Source organism: Sciurus carolinensis, chromosome 7 (genome assembly GCF_902686445.1).
Source record: "Sciurus carolinensis chromosome 7, mSciCar1.2, whole genome shotgun sequence".
Taxonomy (NCBI): Eukaryota; Metazoa; Chordata; class Mammalia; order Rodentia; family Sciuridae; genus Sciurus; species Sciurus carolinensis.
The window spans coordinates 10,078,615-10,097,056 of record NC_062219.1 but is presented as its reverse complement, the minus strand read 5'-3'; the positions used below and the strand labels follow the sequence as shown (position 1 = coordinate 10,097,056).

The 18,442-nt window shown below is 44.6% G+C and overlaps 1 protein-coding gene and 1 long non-coding RNA gene across 4 annotated transcripts in view; both read left to right on the top strand.

Annotated features, from left to right (window-relative positions):
• The first annotated feature begins 350 nt into the window (after positions 1 to 350).
• On the top strand, positions 351 to 4,414 carry LOC124988581 (uncharacterized). The gene is made up of 3 exons (XR_007109445.1): positions 351 to 751; positions 2,953 to 3,067; positions 4,113 to 4,414. It is a non-coding gene; the product is annotated as an uncharacterized LOC124988581 (long non-coding RNA).
• A 2,191-nt stretch (positions 4,415 to 6,605) lies between these two features.
• The window catches only part of Zdhhc14 (zinc finger DHHC-type palmitoyltransferase 14), a 264,704-nt gene continuing 252,867 nt past the window's right edge, over positions 6,606 to 18,442 (top strand). For all 3 annotated transcript variants that reach the window (XM_047558180.1, XM_047558179.1, XM_047558181.1), the window contains exon 1: positions 6,606 to 7,685. In XM_047558180.1, coding sequence (XP_047414136.1) covers positions 7,441 to 7,685 — 245 coding nt within the window. In that variant the 5' untranslated portion in view covers positions 6,606 to 7,440. The remainder of the gene's footprint in view (positions 7,686 to 18,442) is intronic.

Genomic DNA, 18,442 nt, shown 5'->3' with positions numbered 1-18,442 from the left:
AGTTTAAGTTTTTCATTCCACTGGGGTTTTATTCCCCAGAAGTGCCAGCAAAAAATGTCAAGTAAAGCTTGTCCTTGAATCTCGTTTCCATGTATTCACGGAGCAAATACAATGAAAGAAGTTGTTGTCCTGAGTAGCGTCGGTCACTAACGGCAACAGACGTTTTTCAAAATCCGCTCTTTATAGAGGAGACCAGAAATGTTTGAAATCCACTTTGGATTCTTAGGGGATTCTCTCTAAGCCCCATATCTGGAAGGGAGAAGCGAGTCTTTGTTCTGGGCTGTCCTCCGAGCGCGAGTGGGCGTTGACAGTGGGACGTGGGCGTGAGGAAACCGGTGGCACCAGTGGTACTGGCCGGCTGCGCGGTGGCAGAATCGCCCCAGGCTCCTGGGCTGCTTCCCCTTCTGCCATCATGAACTGCTGGGTTGCGCACTTTGCACTAAAGTTACCAAACAGTTTGGGGGCCTGTATCTCCTCGTGATAACTGCTTCTGGAACACCGAGTGCATGCTTTTTGGCTTCTCAAGGAACAACAGTCCGTGTTTTGGGCGTTAATTTTGGTTTGGGCTTGAGGCGCAGCTGGGGAGAGCGTGTCCGTGCTTCTTCAAACTGCTGTGTGGTCGTGGAGAACTGGAGGCCCAGGAGCAGCGGGGGACGCGCCCGGGCCGCGCTGCGGTTTCAGCAACCTGGCCCAGAGCAGGTGTCTTTGCCTGATTGACACCACCGCTGCTGTGCGACATGGCTGGAACCAGGTGGGAGTCCTGCAGTCCTCCAGGATGTCAAGATCACACATCTCAAAGAAAGGTGGCAGGAACATTCCACATTAAAAGAGACTTAGGTCTAAGGACTGCGTGCCATGGGTGGCCCTGGGCTAGAGATTGAGCTGGCAAAAACGACTGTCAAGGACTATCAGCTGTATTAGGACAAAGTGTAGCACCGACGTGTGCGTGTTTCCCTGGGTATGCCCATGATTACATGGGCCTGGGGAGGATCTAGGCCAGGTTGTTAACACTAGTTTCCAGGGAAGAGCTGGGGTGCAGCACTAATTAGGAAAAATGCAATTAAAAAAAAACACACAAGATGAAAATACCATGCATGATGTGATTCCATTTTTGTTGCATGATATAGATGTGTGTGTGTGTGTGTGTGTGTGTTTATATACAATGGACCATATAAGGATGATCTTAGTGACTCTTATTTTAAAGTGATGGGAATTTGAACTTGGACAATCTTACATTCTTCCTAATTATGTGCAATATATAGGAAAAAGTAATATTTTATGTCACAAAAGGCAAAAAAGGGGGGAGGGGGAGGGGAGGGGGTAGAGGAAGTACCTGAGATTGAAACGGAGCAAACTGCTTATGAATATGTGAAAATTAACCCCACTATTATGTATAATTCACTAATAACATTTTTAAAAGGCAAGAAAAGCTTGGGGAAAATTATGAGAAAAATTACATTTTTCCTACTTTATTCCCCCCCCCTTTTTTTTTGTAGTGTTAAGCTTATCAAACATCTTGCTTTTTTTTTTTTTTTTTTTTTTTCCCTACTGGGATGCTATACCACTGAACTGTATCCCCAGCCCTTTTTATTTTTCATTTTGAGACAAACTCTTACTAAGTTGCCCAGACTGTCCTTGAATTTGGGATCCTCCTGCCTCTGCCTCCTGAATCACTGGGATTATAGGCACACTCCCCAGAGCCTGACTTAAACATCTTGCATTTTGGTACAGATCTTTCGAAATGAGGTGTGCTCAGCAGACTGGGTTGGAAGGAATCAGGGTGTTTGATTTTCTGAAGAATTTAGTTTGGTGGAATGGGGTTTCCAGAGTTTTCTCTTGCTATCCTAGAACCTGTGTCAGTTTCACAGTTTTCCTAGGACAGTGTCTAGGAATGTGGTCCTGGTTTTCCTAGGGGTCTGAACAGGGTCCCTTCCTTAGTGGACGGGACCATCCGCCCTCTCCCCTGCTGGTAGGAATTCTGAGAAAGGAAAAAGCTCCAATTTTATTGATAACATAACCCCTGTTGTCAGTGGGTCCTTTGGGTTGAGATGAGAATGACTACTGGAATCAAAGATGCCACCAACAATCCAGGGAGTGCAGCTGGTTGCTCTAGGTACCAAAGGCAGTGCCTTCCCCTCTCAATGGCTCACTATACCCAGCGCTGCTTCTGGAATCCCCTTGCAGGTGAATTACCTGCACTTGGATCCTTGTTGACTGCACTTCGCTACCAGTTTGCTTACCTGACTATACCATTCCCATTTCCCTGAGACACTAACCCCTTTTGTTCTGCCTGTTCAAATTGTCACAGTCACAGACACACTTTGCTATAGTCCGGGCCTGAGCTTCCTCTCACCTCGGGAATCAAGATACTTTTCTCAATTCTACTCAGTTGGCAGTTCATCAGACATAGGAAGTTTTTACCATTGTGCGGTGGGCTAGGAGAGAAAACCTGGAATCAGATACACAGACTTGCCTCGATCTTGACTCCATTTATTCCTGTGAAACTTCAGCAAATCGCCTAACTTCTCTCATCTTCAGTCTCTTCTATGAAACAAAGATTATAGTACCTGCCTCATTGAGTGTTCTCTGAATTTAATAAGCTAAATGTATAAAAATGCATGATATTGCCTAATATAGGAAAATGCTTGAGAAAAGATAGTTATATTTGTAATCTTTTTTTAAAATTAAATTTCTCATGTGTCTCTATCTTGATTTCCAAACTAGATTGAACTTTCTTTGATCATATTCCATTTCTTTATCACATTGCCTTGCGCATGACAGGCATGAAGTTATTGTTCCATATCATTTTTCTAAAGCTTTAAATCAGAGAATGCACCCTTTCAAATCAAGACTCATTTTTGGATTATTTGTTATTTGTGAGGCATTCTGAAGGAATTTTCTGGGTCTCATTTTCCTCTTATGCAAAATAAATGCTTTGTTCTATAATTCTAGATGCACTGAGGATCTTCTAACATTGAAGTTGGAATCTATATATTCCAGAAGGGCAAGGACGATATGTTACTCTTCTGTCTGATGCCTCCACACTTGGACCAATGGTGGACACAGAGTAAGTGAACTTCCAGTGCAGGCAGAATCAATTCCAGTGCCTCAGTGTCTCCTCCCAGTTCTCCTTCTAACCACTGTCCCTGTTCCTTGCTCTACTCCAGCAGACTTTTTTATTTGCACCTCTGGAACTTTCCAGGCTTCTTCTGCCTAGAGGCCTCTGTTTCTCATGCCTCCCATCTCTGCCCCATGTCTCTTCTGCAGAGACTCCTCACCAACTCCAGTCTCGCCATCCCACAACCTTGCTTTGTGCTTCATTTTTGTAATTGCCCTCTGAAACTGTCTTATTATTGAGTCGTTTATTTATTAGTTGTTTGCTTCCTTCAATTCTCTTCATCCCCCCAAATAGAAACATCCATCTTGATTTCTTTTATGTCCTTGCTGCTAAAACAATACTTAGCACAGATCAGGTCCTGAAATAAATAATGGTGAAATGATTGAATGAGTGAGTGAATGAATTCCACCATACTTTAAACAGAAGGTGTTAATTGGTGAGCTAAAATCCATGGCTACCAGTGCAGGCTGGAGTGAACTTGATCTGAGTCACCCACACAAGTGAAATAATTGCCATAGGGCTTAGTATGGTGATTATTAATTAGCTGTTAATTAATAAATAAGGTCTTGGTATACATACGAGTGGGAAGAAACACAAGCCCTAGGAAGGTATCTATAAGAAATCATAGCACAGTGTATCTAGAAATCAGCATTATCCCATTGCTGTGGATAATGTAGATAAAATTTAAAAATGAATGATTCACTTTTTATTATGGAAAATGCCAAACAGAAACATAAGTAAATTTAACAGATAAGAATGTCATGATGAACCCTCTTATACACTGGGTGGACAGACTCATCCTACTCAGTATGAGTGTGTGTATGTGAAACATACTGTTTTCTGGTGAACAGAATGTGTGCATTTGGTGGGGCCTCTGTGTGGTTATGTTATATCAGAGTCTGTTTTGCTAGCAAACTTTCTTTGCTGGCATAATGAAGTCAGTGGCCATGGTGGGAAAGCCCAGGAGATAATGAACCACAGGTACTCTTTTAAGAACTGCAGGTGACCCCTTAGAGCTGTGGACAGCCTCGAGTGGACAACCAATAAGAAGCCAGGTACTCAGTCCTACAGTTGCAAAGCATGAATCCTGCCAGTGCCCCCAAAACAGCATGGAAGCCAATATTCCAGATAATGAGAACACCGCCTAGCTGACACCTTGACAGCAGATGTGAGACCCTCAGCAGAGGACTCAATGTGCCTCAGTACCTGACTCACAGAAACAGGGAGATAAATCTGTGTTGTTTTAAAGCCACCAAGTTTGTGATAATTCACAGCAATGGATAATTAAATGCAGATACATCACCTAATATCAACAGTTTTCAACAGTTTCCAATGTTGTTTCTTCTGTACTTCCTTTTCTTTCAGAGGTGGATAGGTGGAGTGTTTTTAAGCACATCTCTGACTTCGCATCATTTCATTTGCTAATACTTTAGTACATAGTATCTCTAACAGAGCATAACCAAGGTGCCAGAAAAATTGGGTTTAACTGAGAACAGTGGGAGTCTTGGGGAGGCGTGGGGGTGTGGGGGTGCTGTGAATCAAACCCAGGGCCTTGTGCACTAAGCAAGCCCACTGAGTTATACCCCCAGTCCCAGAGTGGGAGTCTTTTAAAAGTCATTGAGACAATGGATTTAGCACATTATTGAATACTCAGAAAAAAGGTGCTTGCAACAAATAGAAGGATACTTCCTTGATCCCAACAGCTAAAGGCCATGAGAGCTTTCATTTCAAATGTCAGAGGCTCGCCAGTTGAATTTTCAAGAATAGTGCAGTCACAAAGTTGTCCCTGTAATATGCTTGTTTGTCAGAGAATATTCAACACTAATTCTGATTGTGTGTTTAAGATCCTATCCATTCCCCCAGCACTCTATCTGCTTTGGAATGGACTCCTGTAAATTCCATTTTGATTGGTAACGCCCTGTAGTTTCACGTCATACAATAATTGCCATTCCCACCACTTTTCCACTTTTTCTGACCACAGAAAGCTTTTCGAAACTGGCTACATTTCTTTTTGTCTTTCGGACAGTCAACCTCTTCTCCTTTGACACTGCTCACAGAGGCTAGCTTTCTAAGAGAAACAGAGCTGTGGGTTCAATGCCATCTCTACCACAGGAGAGCTTTGTGATGTTGGGCAAGTTCAATAGTGTCTCGCAGGGTTGCGGAAGATCAGACAAAGAACACGTGTAATGTACAAAGTGGTCAGCACAGAGAAGGCACCGTCCCCACCCTCCCCTTTGTTAGTTCTCATCTCCAACCACCGAGCTCCAGGAAGCCCAGCACCGCGCCTCTCCCGCCCTCCTCGCGGGGGATGCAGGGACTTGTAGTTTTTTGCTCCCGAAGTCATTGTTTCCTCTTAGAGCCGGACCGCGAGAAGAGGAACTACACATCCCAGTGGGCAGTGAAAGCAAAGTAGGGCTCGGAAAATCGAGCGTTCCCGCCCAGCTGCTTTGGCTCTCCGCAGCGCCTTGACGGTGCTCACCCCAGCTAGGGCGCCCACTCCAGCCAGGGCTTGGTCCCCAGGCAAAGCCAGGAGGGCGTGAGCGCGCAGGCGCCTTGGACTGGTGCCGCCAGGTGGCTGCGCCCGCCGGCCCGCGGGGCTGTCAGGCCCGGAGGGAGGGAGGCGCCGGCGGAGCGGACCGGCGCGCGGTCCCTATGCTTGAGAGGGGGATCCGCCCGGGAGAGGAGGGAGAAATAAAACGAACCGATTGTGAGCGCCTGTCGGGGAGAAGTGAAGAACGAAAGGGCCGGGAAGACGGCGACCCAGACAGCCTGGCCTCCAAGGGGCTTTTACTACGGGAGGGAGGCCCTGGGCGGGGCTGAGGGGACCCAGACCGCTCGGCTCTTCTCTTTCCTCCTGTTTGGAAGCTCGGCCTCGAGACCCCCGCTCGCAGCCCCTTCCCAGAGTCAGGCCTGCCTCGGGCCGCCGCTCCCGGTCCTGTCATCGGGCGCCCCACCCCGTTCCCAGGACATCAGTAGAGTCCCCCGGCGACTCGACCACGCGCCGGACTGGGAAGGAAAAGGAAGCGCGCGGGGTCGGGGGTACAGGCCGGGGAGGGTCACCTCTCCGCGCCGTGGTTCCTCAGGTCCCCGGCAGTTGCAAGAATGGGTTTGCGAGTGGCGGTGTAAGCGTGCGTGTCCCGAGGCAGCAGTTGCTGCTGGCAGTAAACCCGTAGAGAAGCCTGCAGGCGGACACCGGCAGCGCAAGGCGCGGCGGGGCCGCGGGCGCTGCTCCTGATCGGCCCTCGGCCCTCGATGGGAACGAGGCCTGCCGCGCCCGGCCTGCTGGGTCTCCAAGCTCAGTGCGTCCGCCTGGAGGGGACTGGGGTGGCGACCCCGCCGTGCCGGTGCCAGGGTTTCGCCCGCCAGGAGGAGGAGCAGGAGGAGGAGCCCGGCTGGCTAGGCGCGGGCGCCGCCGCCCAGCCGGCCGCGAGGAGGCGGACCCGTTCCGAGCGCCGCGCGCGCGCCGGGGCTGAGCCTTGCAAACAAGTGTCTGTGGCGGTGTCCCCACGGCCCTCCGGCGGCCCTCGGAGCGCCGGGGCTGGCCTCTCCTGGGTAGTAGGAAGCTGGGGAGGCCCTCGTCTCGCAGCGCGTGAGCTGCAGACACCACCCTCGGCCGGAGCCCTGCGCAGGGGCCGCGGACTGGGCTCGGCTGCCAGGCGCGCCGACGCGGGGTCGCGGAGCGAGCAGCGCCGGGGCTCTTGCGGAGCCGATCCTGACAGAATAACGTGCGTGGCTGTCCCCACCCCTGGGAGGGGTTGCGGGTGCCGAGAGCTGCCGCCCAGTTTGCAGCGCTCTCTCCTGGGAGGATCCGCCACCCGGAGGAAGGAGTAGAATAAACCTGGCCGAGGCGCAGAAGTGGCTCCTGAAGAAGCCGGCGCCGGGGCCGCCGCCTTGTGTCCCCTCGGGGCGCAGCGCCCGGGGGTCGGCGTGCGGGAACCGAGGCGCGGCCCGGGGCCCAGGGGCGGCGGGGTCGAGCGCTCCACTAGGCGCACAGCGACCCGGGGGTCTGCCAGGCGGTCCCCCGCGCCCCACGGGGCCCCGGAGCCCCGGGACGCGGGCTGGAAGCCACGGAGGACCGCTGCCGCGGGCTGCGGACGAGCATCGTCCCTCCCGAAAGCGGATTCTGCTATGACAGTTGGGCTCCCCGAGGGGTTAACCTGGGTGTCCTCGGTAAAGTTGTCGCCGAGCCCGGAGCCCGTGTAGGGGCCGCGGCACCGCGGCTCGGGGGCCGGCCGGGCGGCCGGCGGCGGTCGTGGCTCGGCGGGGCCCGCGCGGCCGGGGGGCTTCTGGGGGTGTGCGCCCCCAGCCGGCTGCCCTCGTGGATGCCTCCCGGCGGCGGCGGGCCCATGAAAGACTGCGAGTACAGTCAGATCAGCACCCACAGCTCCTCCCCCATGGAGTCGCCCCACAAGAAGAAGAAAATCGCGGCCCGGAGGAAATGGGAGGTGTTCCCGGGCAGGAACAAGTTCTTTTGCAACGGGAGGATAATGATGGCCCGGCAGACGGGCGTCTTCTACCTGACGCTCATCCTCATCCTGGTCACTAGCGGACTCTTCTTCGCCTTCGAGTAAGTGGCGGCGACAGCTCAGCGATGCCGCGTTCCTCTCTCCTCCCCCTTTCCGCCGACTACTTTCGTTTTCTAGAAGTCTTATCTGCCGTATCTTATTATATAATGGCAGCCCGCACTCCGGGGTGTTCTGTCAAGGGTCTGTTTGATTTTCAGTGCCCTGTGCCGGGCCAGGCTCCAGGACGCAGAGGAGAGGGGAGTGGGACACTTGTAAGGTGTGCCGCGCATAGCTGCTCTCCAGCGCCGGTGGGACTGGCAGGTGGGACCGCTGGTGACTGATCCGTGGCGCTCTCCACCGAGTTTGGGAACCTGCATGCCAGCCCAGATGCAGCCTGTACGGGAAGGGGGCTGCAGGAGATAGTTCTAAGTCAGGGATAAACAGACGTGATTGTTTTTTCTCCCTCTTGCTAACAAGATGCGGGGCCTTAAGCTCAGTTGGCTAAATCTTCTATATAACTTGGCGGCATAATAAAAAACATCTCGGTTATTTTAGGTTTAAAAGTGTAGGCTATCTAATGTACCCTGGATGGAGAATTGCATTATTTTCATTCTCCTTACTTGTTCATTCTTGATGAATGAGTTCTGATTTACCTGTGAGGTTTCCAAACTCTTCACTTTCAAAGAAGTTTCAATTAAAAAAAAAAAAGTCCAGAATAAACAGTTTGGGGACAGATGAAAGTAGACATGTAGGCCTGGGAAAAGTGTGACCTGATATGGCAACTTCTGATCTTCTGATGCCAGAGACAATACTTTGGAACTTTAAGGATTTTATCTGAAAAAAAAAAAAAAATAGTACATGTGAGTCTTTTTCAGGAACCAAATTGTCCAGAAGCAACTGTCTTCCTGCCAACCAATGAAAGGTCTTGTTTATTAATAGTCATTAGGTAAGACAGTTTAACCATATTCTGAATCAGTTTCAATTGCTCTGATTGAGTCCAGCATTTGGGATGCAGCTCCTTATGTAATCCCCCATAGCTGTGCTCAGTGAAAGTTGTAGTCATTTCCTCCCTCTAGACTTAGAAGAAAAAGTCATATATTTATTGGGAGTTCTTTGAGCTTCCCATATCCTGGTTATTATGGGGGGTGCTATGCCTTCAGCTTCCATCTGCTTCTGCTGTGTAGAGTTAATTAAAATCTTTTATGTTGTTTACTTTTGTCTTCGATAAGCATTAGTGGACTTGATCTTGTACCTGACTTTTGCAAGTGGAAATGCTATCTCAATTGGAAATGAGTGGTCTCTTGACAATGTTAATACTTTTCATGGGCAAAACCCTCAGACTCTGTTACGGGAAACATTTTGTATTTGAACACTGAGCTCTGATGAACAATTTTAACAGGATTAATTAGAATAGGGGAGGAGGGAGATCTCAGATGGTAGCTACCCCCTCCCCCTATTCTTTCTCTCACACAGGATTTCTCCTGCATTTTTGACTGTGACTTTTCCAGGTGTTTCTTAAGAGTTCCTGTTGTGCATGTTTGAGATTCCTTGGTGGAGTCGTGTGACGAGAGGGCAAGGGTGTGAGCAGGCATGCAGGTGGCAAGGAGGCATGCTCTGTGCCTGCTGCTCTTGCTTCTGTGGGTCCCCATCCAGAGCCAGCCTCTTGTCCGTACAGATCTACGGAAGCAGAAGGAAGGGCCCCAGGGATCCCTGACATAATCACATTCTGCACAGAATGAACACTGCTGCCACCGGAATGGAATGGTGATGCTATGTGTTTAACAGAGACGCCATCCCTCTAACGTGGCTCGGGTTACAGGTGGGCCTCTGGTAGGGCTGTATGCACTATGTCCCTAAAGTTACAAAAAGTTTTGGATAGATCCATATTGGCATTTTTGCTCTTTTCAGGGATTTGAAGAATGGAGACAATTGGTTGATTTTGTGATTGTGTTGCAGAGCTTCAGCCACAAGTGTGTTTTGTGTCTGATGATGAATATTGCATTTTTAAAAAATATATACCCAAATCCTTGCTGTATGGCTAGCCCCTCCCCCCATCCCAGTTAGTACTCACTATCTTTATTTTCTTAACTGTGTCTTCTAACCAAACCATCATAAACTTGTTTTCATTTCTTGGCCTGTGTGCTTTTTTTCTGAGAATTCCCCCAAAGTCCCCACTTGCAGGTTGTCATGGATCTTCTTCTGCATCAGCATCGTGCTGATGACTAAAGGGATAAGCTGGTGCACTGGGATTTTATTAGTACTATTTGCAGCATTATTTTTGTATCAGCTCAGTGGGAGTCAGTGTGTGTATGTGTGAGCTTGGTCTTCGTGGTTGTTGCTTCAACAAGGTGACTTGAACTCTTGGGAAAATAGGCCCATCGAGTATGAGTTTTCAGTTGAGAAAAATGATAGGTCTATTCAAATTTTAGAATATTGTGGTTTGCTAGGACCATTTGTCATTCCATTTAACTGCTTTGTCACAAGCATTGTGTTTTAAGTTCTTTACTCATTGCTAATGACAGAGTTAAATTAAATAACTTTGGCCAAATTAATTTGCTAGAGGCTCAAAGAACCAATTAGCCACTAGCATAGGAAATGGAATACCAACCAGCTAATCATTAAATGAGATTCTGAGGAAACACTGGCATTATCTGCCCCCTGCCTGCCTTTCTTCTGGCCTGGATCTAGTATTTGTTGAGTGCATGCTACATGGTCCCCTCCTTTCTATTTTGATAGCTTTTAATGTCAGTGGAATTTCCTTGTCCAACATTAGGATCTGTTTCCCCCGACAGTTATACAAAGGCAAATGAAAAATGGGAGACGAAAAACACGTAACTTCCAACTTCGGGTTTGGACCTCCTTTACCTGAACCTCTTCTCTCACCCCTCCTCTCATTCCTGACCTTGAGCAGAGGAACCTGTTCGTCGAAGAGAAATGAACTTATTGGAACTCAGCAACAGATATTGATGCTTCAACCCCTGGAGAAAGGCAGGGTAGAAATTTTTATTCCCATCTGGGAGATGAGGTGAGTGACTGGGACAGGTCCCAGGATCACCTGAGATTCCAGTACCGGTGTGGGAAGGCTCCTGCCCACAAAGCCGGTGCTCCTTCAGACCACTGTGAGTAGAAATAGATAAGGGACAGGGCTTGTGGAAAGGCAGATCCCAAGATTCTTGCCAGCAGTATGACCCTTGGCAAATGATTTGTCTTTTTAGCCTCCATTTCCCAATCTATAAAAGGGATTGATAATATCTACCTTTAAATATCGTGAAGATGAAATGAAAAAGTATACTTAGTACATTGTCCAGTATATAGCAACTGCTTAATAAATGGTAAATATCACCAGAGCACACCTAGAAGTAGCCTCCTGAGGACCCTGGCTGCCCTTTTCTGACAGCTTTTCAAGGGGAGGGAATATACAGATTAATAAGGAACCATGACAGTGACTGAGAGCATATTAGGGCCAGAAAATGTGGAGCTGTGCGGTCACTCATTATAAAAGACCTTCACCCAGCCCAGGAGCCTGTGTGAAACAGTGTCCTGGGTCTCACCCCTGCAGAGGGGAGTCCTGAAGGCCTGGGGAACTGCCCTGATCCAGGCCCTGGGTTTGGTTTCATCTCCATTTTGGAGCCACCATCCTGAATTGTGGAGACAGTGGAGAAAGCTACCAGCAGCGGCCAGCTGGAACACCATGCCCTTTCTCAGGCAGCCCAGGACTGCCCTCTTCTGCCACTTTTGTTCAACCTGTGGAGCACTGATGAGAGGTGACAGCTGTTCATAGCATTTGAGGGAAAGGAGCCGATGGCAGCTCCACACACTTCACTGCTCCTGAAGGGTGTTAGATCTCATGGAAGACTCCAGAACTGGGATTTGGAAAGATCAGTGAGCATCATCGATTTCTTTACCTCCCTCCCTCCTGCCCACCTTCTGCCTCTCTCCCACACACCCTATTTTCTTTATAGCTGAAATTCTGAAAATAAAAAGCCTTTGGTTCTGAAATATTGAAATTTTACATCTCTTGATCACAGGGGCAGAGAGAAGGTCCTGTACCCTATGAGGTGCAGGGGGCCTGTTTAAGTCAGGGGTGTGGCCGTGGCTCCCAGTTCTGGGCTGTCACCTCTGATGGTTCTAATGTGTTACTGGCACTCAGATGTGAGAATTTGGGAACATTCTCAAATTTCTCATTGCTAAGAATCCATTGATGATTTTTTTAAAAAAAGCCTTATGTTTTTTTCTTTCTGTTCCTTCCTTCTTTCCTTCTCTTCCTCCCTTCCTTTCTTTTGTTTTTCAATTAGTTATTCCCCTCTGAAAATAAATGATGAACACTTGGGAGTCGATAGAACTTTCACCTCAAAGATGGAGCTTGAGGCTCTCACTGGTAAACAAAAATGTCATTTCCTATAACAAAGTCACTGTCATGGGTGGGATAACTTTTATAATTTAGTAGAAGGTGTTGCCCTTGAAACATAGAAGGATACCCATCTGTTAGTCATCTTTCTGCCACTATAACAAAATACCAGAGATATAACTTCCAAAGAAAGATGGCCATTTTTTTTGGTTCATGGTTTTAGAGCTTTCAGTCCACAATTTGGTCGACTCATTGCTCTCAGGTGTCTGGTGGACATGCAGGATGGCAAGTGGAAACATGGGAAAGAAAAACTGTTCAACCTATGACCAGGAAGCAAAAGAGGAAGAGGAAGGGGTCAGGGTCTCACATCCCTCTGAGGGCACACCCCCAAAGACCTAAGAGCCTCCAGTGGAGCCTCACTTCCCAAAGGTTCCACCATCTCCCAATGGTGCCTCCCTGGGGACCAAGCCTTTGGGGGACATTTAACATTGAAATGATAGCTGCAGGTGCCGTCTCCCATAAATGAAAGTGTCATCTCCATAATAATGTCTCTGTCATAACTGGGATAACTCTTATTATCTAGTAGAAGGTGCTGCCTTTATAACACTTAAGGACTCCATCTTTTATCACACTCCTATGCAGAACTGTATCCAGGTCTCCACCATCTCAGAAGAAACGTCTGCAAAGTGTTGTGTTCTTTTGGCCAAACATGAGCCTTGCTGTGTCCAGTAGAACAATGTAGAGCTGATACAGATGATAGTAGATGACCCTCCGGACCTTACCAAAGCGCATTACTGTTAGCACAGTACATGAAGTCAAGGACATTTATAACCCACAGGAATTTTAGGTGACTTCACGACCTTATTAGTGGTACACCTCTGTAATCCCAGCTACATGAAAGGCTGAGGCAGGAGGATCACAAATTCAAAGCCAGCCTCTGCAACTTAGCAAGACCCTGTCTCAAAAAGAAAAAAAAAAAAAAAATGGTGTGGGGGTTAGAGCTCAGAGGTAGAATGCTTGCCTAGCATGGATTCAGTCCCCAGTGCTGCAAAACAAACAACAATGAACAAAGCCTTAGTAATGAGCTCTTGACATGAAGGCACTTGTCGATTCATTTGTGTGTGCGTGATCAGTAATGCGGGCAAGTCCCTCAAGGCTGGGACTCCTGTTTGTTTTGTTCACTGCCACATCTGCAGTCCTTGACTAGAACTCGCCTGCACCTGACCCTCAATAAATACTTGTTGTTTAATGAAGTAATCGTAATATTGAAACTTGGGTTTTTGCACTTTGTAAATGTGGGTATATTAATAAAATTTATCACTAATCATGTCTGTGGAACACATTTGCCTTAGAATCTTTGACTATTCTGTATAATTCTTCTGAATTCAGAATAAAGCAACATCCCTTTTCATATGTAAATTGAAGCAGAGGAGAGAGATTTTCTTAGGTACTTAGAAAACTAGTGGTACGGTTGGGATTCACTTGGCTTACTGAGACTTCTTTGTAGGGTTTCTTTATTTTTGACCTACATGTTTTAGGGAAATAAAGCACTGTGTGATATAAATGTTACTAAACAACCACCAGCACCTGGAATAATTTCCTGTTTTATGGATTCTCGACTTTGGACACTCAAATTGATCAAATAAAGCTCTCAAGGATACTGTTGACCACTCACATTTTATTGCATTATCTCTCAGCTAGTGGGAAGTGATACCATACTATGGAGAAAGAACTCCTGGAGGTTCCTAAAATAGGAGAGTGATGGTTAATTATTTAATGGGTCATATCTGCATATCCTGGAGATTTTTTCTTTTGCTGTACAATGTTGCACATAATTTATTCATAGCAGAGTTATTATGTCTTAGCCAGAGAATTTAAATAAAGGATTTCAAGGAAGTGCTTCATTCTTTTATAGCCCAGGTTCTTAGGAAAACAAAAAGCATTGGTGGTCAATAGATACTTAAATAAGTTACATCCAGGAACTGTGTCTATGAAATGTGTGCTGGTTCTGGTAAGGTGGGGTCCATCTTACTGCTCTTGTTCGGCTCTTCTCTAGATTTAAAGGCCAACCCCAATTCAAACTTATCTTTACAAACTGGATGATCTTCTATTGTCTCGATTTTTACCTTTAAAAAGTATATTAATTTATGGGGAGGATTATGTATAGCACTGGTACAAGTTCTTAAATAAAATACTATCACAAACACTCATAAAACTACCATCCAGTCCAAGAATCAATCAATACCATTGCTTTCTTAATTTAAAATTTTTAATTGATTCACAAAAATTATACATATTTATGGGGTGCCAAGTGATGTTTCTATTCATGTAAACATTTTGTAATGTTTAATTCAGAGTAAGCATATTTATCTCCTCAAACATTTATCATTTCTTTGTGGTGCAAACATTCAAAATCCTTTCTTCTAGCTTTTAAAAAATTGTACTGGCGTTTTGGATTTCTTCATATCCTGGCTGCTGCCGCCCAGGCTCAACTTGCCTGCCACCCTGGGGCTATCACAGACTAACTTGCCTGCCACCCTGGGGCTATCACAGACTGAGCCTCATCAGGCATTATTGCTACCTCCCCCCCCCCCAAATGATAGGTAGTTTAGTTTGGTTTATTTTTTCTTTATAAATATAGTATCATGCCATATGTAGTCTTTTTAAAAATGATAGCATTGATTTAGTATGTTCTTAACACAAGAGAGCATCACACTGAATACATTTAATTCTGCAGATGTCACAACTTTTTAGTTTGAAATGATTTCAGAGTTCTAGAACAGTTGCAAGAGTAGTTCAGAGAACTCTTGTATACCGTCAGACAGATTCATTAATTGTTGACATCTGTCATTACTCTTCTTTCCCTGGTCTTGCTCTTTGTTGTATCTTCCCCCTGAACCCCTGAAGAATAAGTTGCAGACATCATGCCCTTTCTTGTTCAAATACTTCAGCATGTAATTCTTAATAAAAAGAATAGTCTCTTACATAAGCACAATACCAGGATCAATTTCAGGAAGGAACATGGATATGATATTCCATATTCAAAATCTGCCACTTGTCTCAATATAGTTGGGTTTAAGTTGATCATTTTGGCATGTGTTTTCTTCTTATCTAATATGCATTTTGTTTTTCTTTTCTATCTTCTTCCTTCTTTTAAATGAAATTTATATTTTTATCTTCTTTAAAAAATTTGAATTTTTTTGTGCTATTTTTAGTAGTTGCTTAAGAGATCACAGCTTGTAATTTTAACCAAGTAACAGTGTTGTACTTCAAAAATAATGTAAGAAACACAAAACATTTTAATTCCCCTTATTTTTCCCTTTCTTTGTATTCTTATTGTTCTAGATTTTATATGTATGTGTACTAAAAAACCAATAATGTTATTTCTAAGTGGTCAATAGTATTTAAAAGAAACAGGAAGTAAATACAAAATATAAGATAAAGATATTTTAAAACAAGATATACATGCAGATGTAAAATATACATGTATACATATATAAAGCATGAATACATTTTATATCTGTACATAAATAAAATATCTAATAGTTAAAATGGACTTTTATATTTATCTTTACATATTTGGAATTTTGGGTACTCTCTGTCTCTTTCACCTGTATAATTTTTTTTTTTTTTTTACTTCAAGTGTACCCCCCACCAAATCCTAGACTTGGGACTGGGGATTGAATTAGGGGCAGGCTACCACCGAGCTACATCTGCAGCCCCTCCTTTTTTTTTTTTTTTCTGAGACAGGGTCTTATTAAGTTACCCAGACTAGCCTCAAACTTGTGATCCTTCTGCTTCAGCCTCCTGAGTCACTGGGATCTCAGGTGTGTACCACCATACCTGGCTTAAAGTGCTTTTTACTCTACATTTCTTGTCTGTAGGATTGCTGGTGACAAATTCTCTTAGCTTTTGCTTTTTCTGAAAATGTTTATTTTGCCATCAGCTTAAAGGATATTTTCAGTGGCTATGGACTTCTGTGCTGATAGTTTATAGCAGACCTTGATGACATTGACCAGTTGTCTTTTGGCCTCTATTTTTTCTGATGAGAAAGTAGCTGTTATTTTTAAGAATTTCTCTCCTATACATAATGTGTGATGTTTCTCTAGCTTATGTTTTCTTTTTTTTTTTTTTTCACAGATGAAGTGTGAGATACCTATATGTGACATTCTCCATATTTATCCTGATTGGAGTTTGCATAGGTTCTTGGATCTGTGGGTTAATATCTTTCATCAGGTTGGGGAATTTTTCATCCATTATTTCTTTGAACATTTCTTTTTATCCCCTTCTCTTTCCTTTCCTGGAACTCCAATTATTTATATATAAAATCATTTTATATAGTCCCATATATATTACTTTATTTCATGTGTTTTCTTTATTTTTTTCTCTTTGTGTTTCAGATTAGGTGATACCTTCAGGTTTACTGATCCTTTCTTTGTTAAGCCATTTTTGTTGTTTTTTTTTTTTATTTTGAACATTTCTACACTGAAATTTAAAATAGATTTTTATAGTTTCTGTCTGGGCTGAAATTATTTATCTGTTCATGTCCATATTTTTCACTAGATCCTTTGACATATTTTTTGGTAGTTATTTTAAAATTCTTGCTTAATAATCCTAACATCTGTGTCATCTGTGAATCTGCCTCTTTTGCTATTTCTTCTCTTGGCTACATTTTCTTCCTTTTTTGCATGCCTCATCATTTAAAACTTTTTTTTTAGTTGTAGATAGACAAAATACCTTTATTTTATGTGGTGCTGAGGATTGACCCCAGTGCCTCACACGTGCTAGGCTAACACTCTATCACTAAGCCACAACCCCAGCTCCTGCCTCATCATTTTTTATTGCATGCCAGACATTGTGTGTGAAAGAATTATAGAAATGGCAGTAATTTAAAATGTTTTCAGGTCACTAGTGTATGGGCTGAGTCAATCGGATTTGTATAACTTGAGTATTTCTTATCTAAAATGCTTGGGATTAGAAGTGTTTTGAATTTTATTTATTTTTCAGATTTTGGAATTGTGCATATACTTAAGATATCTTGAACATGAGACTCAAATTCAAACACAAAATTTGTTTCTGTTTTAGCTGCACCTTACGCACATAGCCTGAAGGCAATTTTGCATGGTATTTTTTGTTTGCCTACATTCTGATGTACCCATCTCGTGAGGTCAGGTATGGAATTTCTACATGGTATCGTTTTGCCACTCAAAAGTTGTTTTTTGGAGCCTTTTGAATTTTGGATTTTTCTATTAGGAATGCTCAATTCATAATTGAAATGGGTGTGGGTTTGGGGGAAGCTTTATTTAGACTCATTTCATCACTGGCTTTAGATGTTTTGAGGGCAGAATCAGAAGTTTCCTTTTACAGGGCTTGAGTTCTGAGCAGGGGATGAACTAAAGATCTCTTTATACTCCCTAGCCCAGCACCAGTTTTCTCAGAACTGTAGATGATTTCTCTTTGCTTTTTAGCCTGACTGCCAGCTTTTTGGGTCAGCAGGGAGTTATCTTTGCTTTCAATCCTGCCCTGGCTTTCTTAACCTCAGGACATCTCTACTGGCTGCTCTGCACAACTTTGGAGGCTACCTCAGTGGCTTGGAGTGACTGAGAGTGACATTCTCGGTTTTATGCTCCAAACTTTTTGTGACATAGGCCTCAGTCAGATAGCTCTTATCTCTCCTGCTGGCTGGTGGCACACACCTATTCTGTGGCCAAGATTCCTTGGAATTCTGATCCATAGGAAGTCCTCCTGTGTGGTTCCTGATGCTGGTTGAAAGTTTAGCTGGCTTATGTTCACAGCTCTCTGTGATTTTCTGATCCTTCCCACTGCTACACTAGGGACAGAAGCAACTGATGGCCTTTTTCTCTTGGGAAGGGCTTTGCCATATCTAGGCTTCTTTGCATTTTGGGCTCCCCGACAGATTTTAAAGGCTATGCTTTTGTAGCTAATCTGACTCGTTCTTGTGTGGGAGTGATTGCAATCACAACTTCCAACTTGTGAATTTTTTAACTTAATATTGTGTTTCTCAGATTCATTTATATGTTGCATATATATGTAATTTGTTTTTACTATTATAATATTTGATTTCTGTAAATGCACTCAGTTAATTCTTTATTTTTTCTTTAATCTTTCTCCTTTGATCCCTCACTGATTCTTGGGATTTGCTGACATTTTATAAGGTAGAATATGCAAGAGTGCCACTTCATAGATTTTGACCTTGAATATGTGCTGCCAGTAACTATGACGTCCAGACCCAAATGTGTGGGCCTGAATCACTGGAGGAGTAGCATGGGATTCGGTGGCTTTCACACGATGATAAAATATTTGTCAAAATGCTAAATTCTAACTATCATCTGATCTGAAGCTACATATAATTACGAGCCAGGTTTACAGAAATGTATGTCCTTATGATGAGTGAGGTACTTTGTCCCAAATCATCTTCTACTTCAATTTTGTTTTGTTTTGATTTTTGGT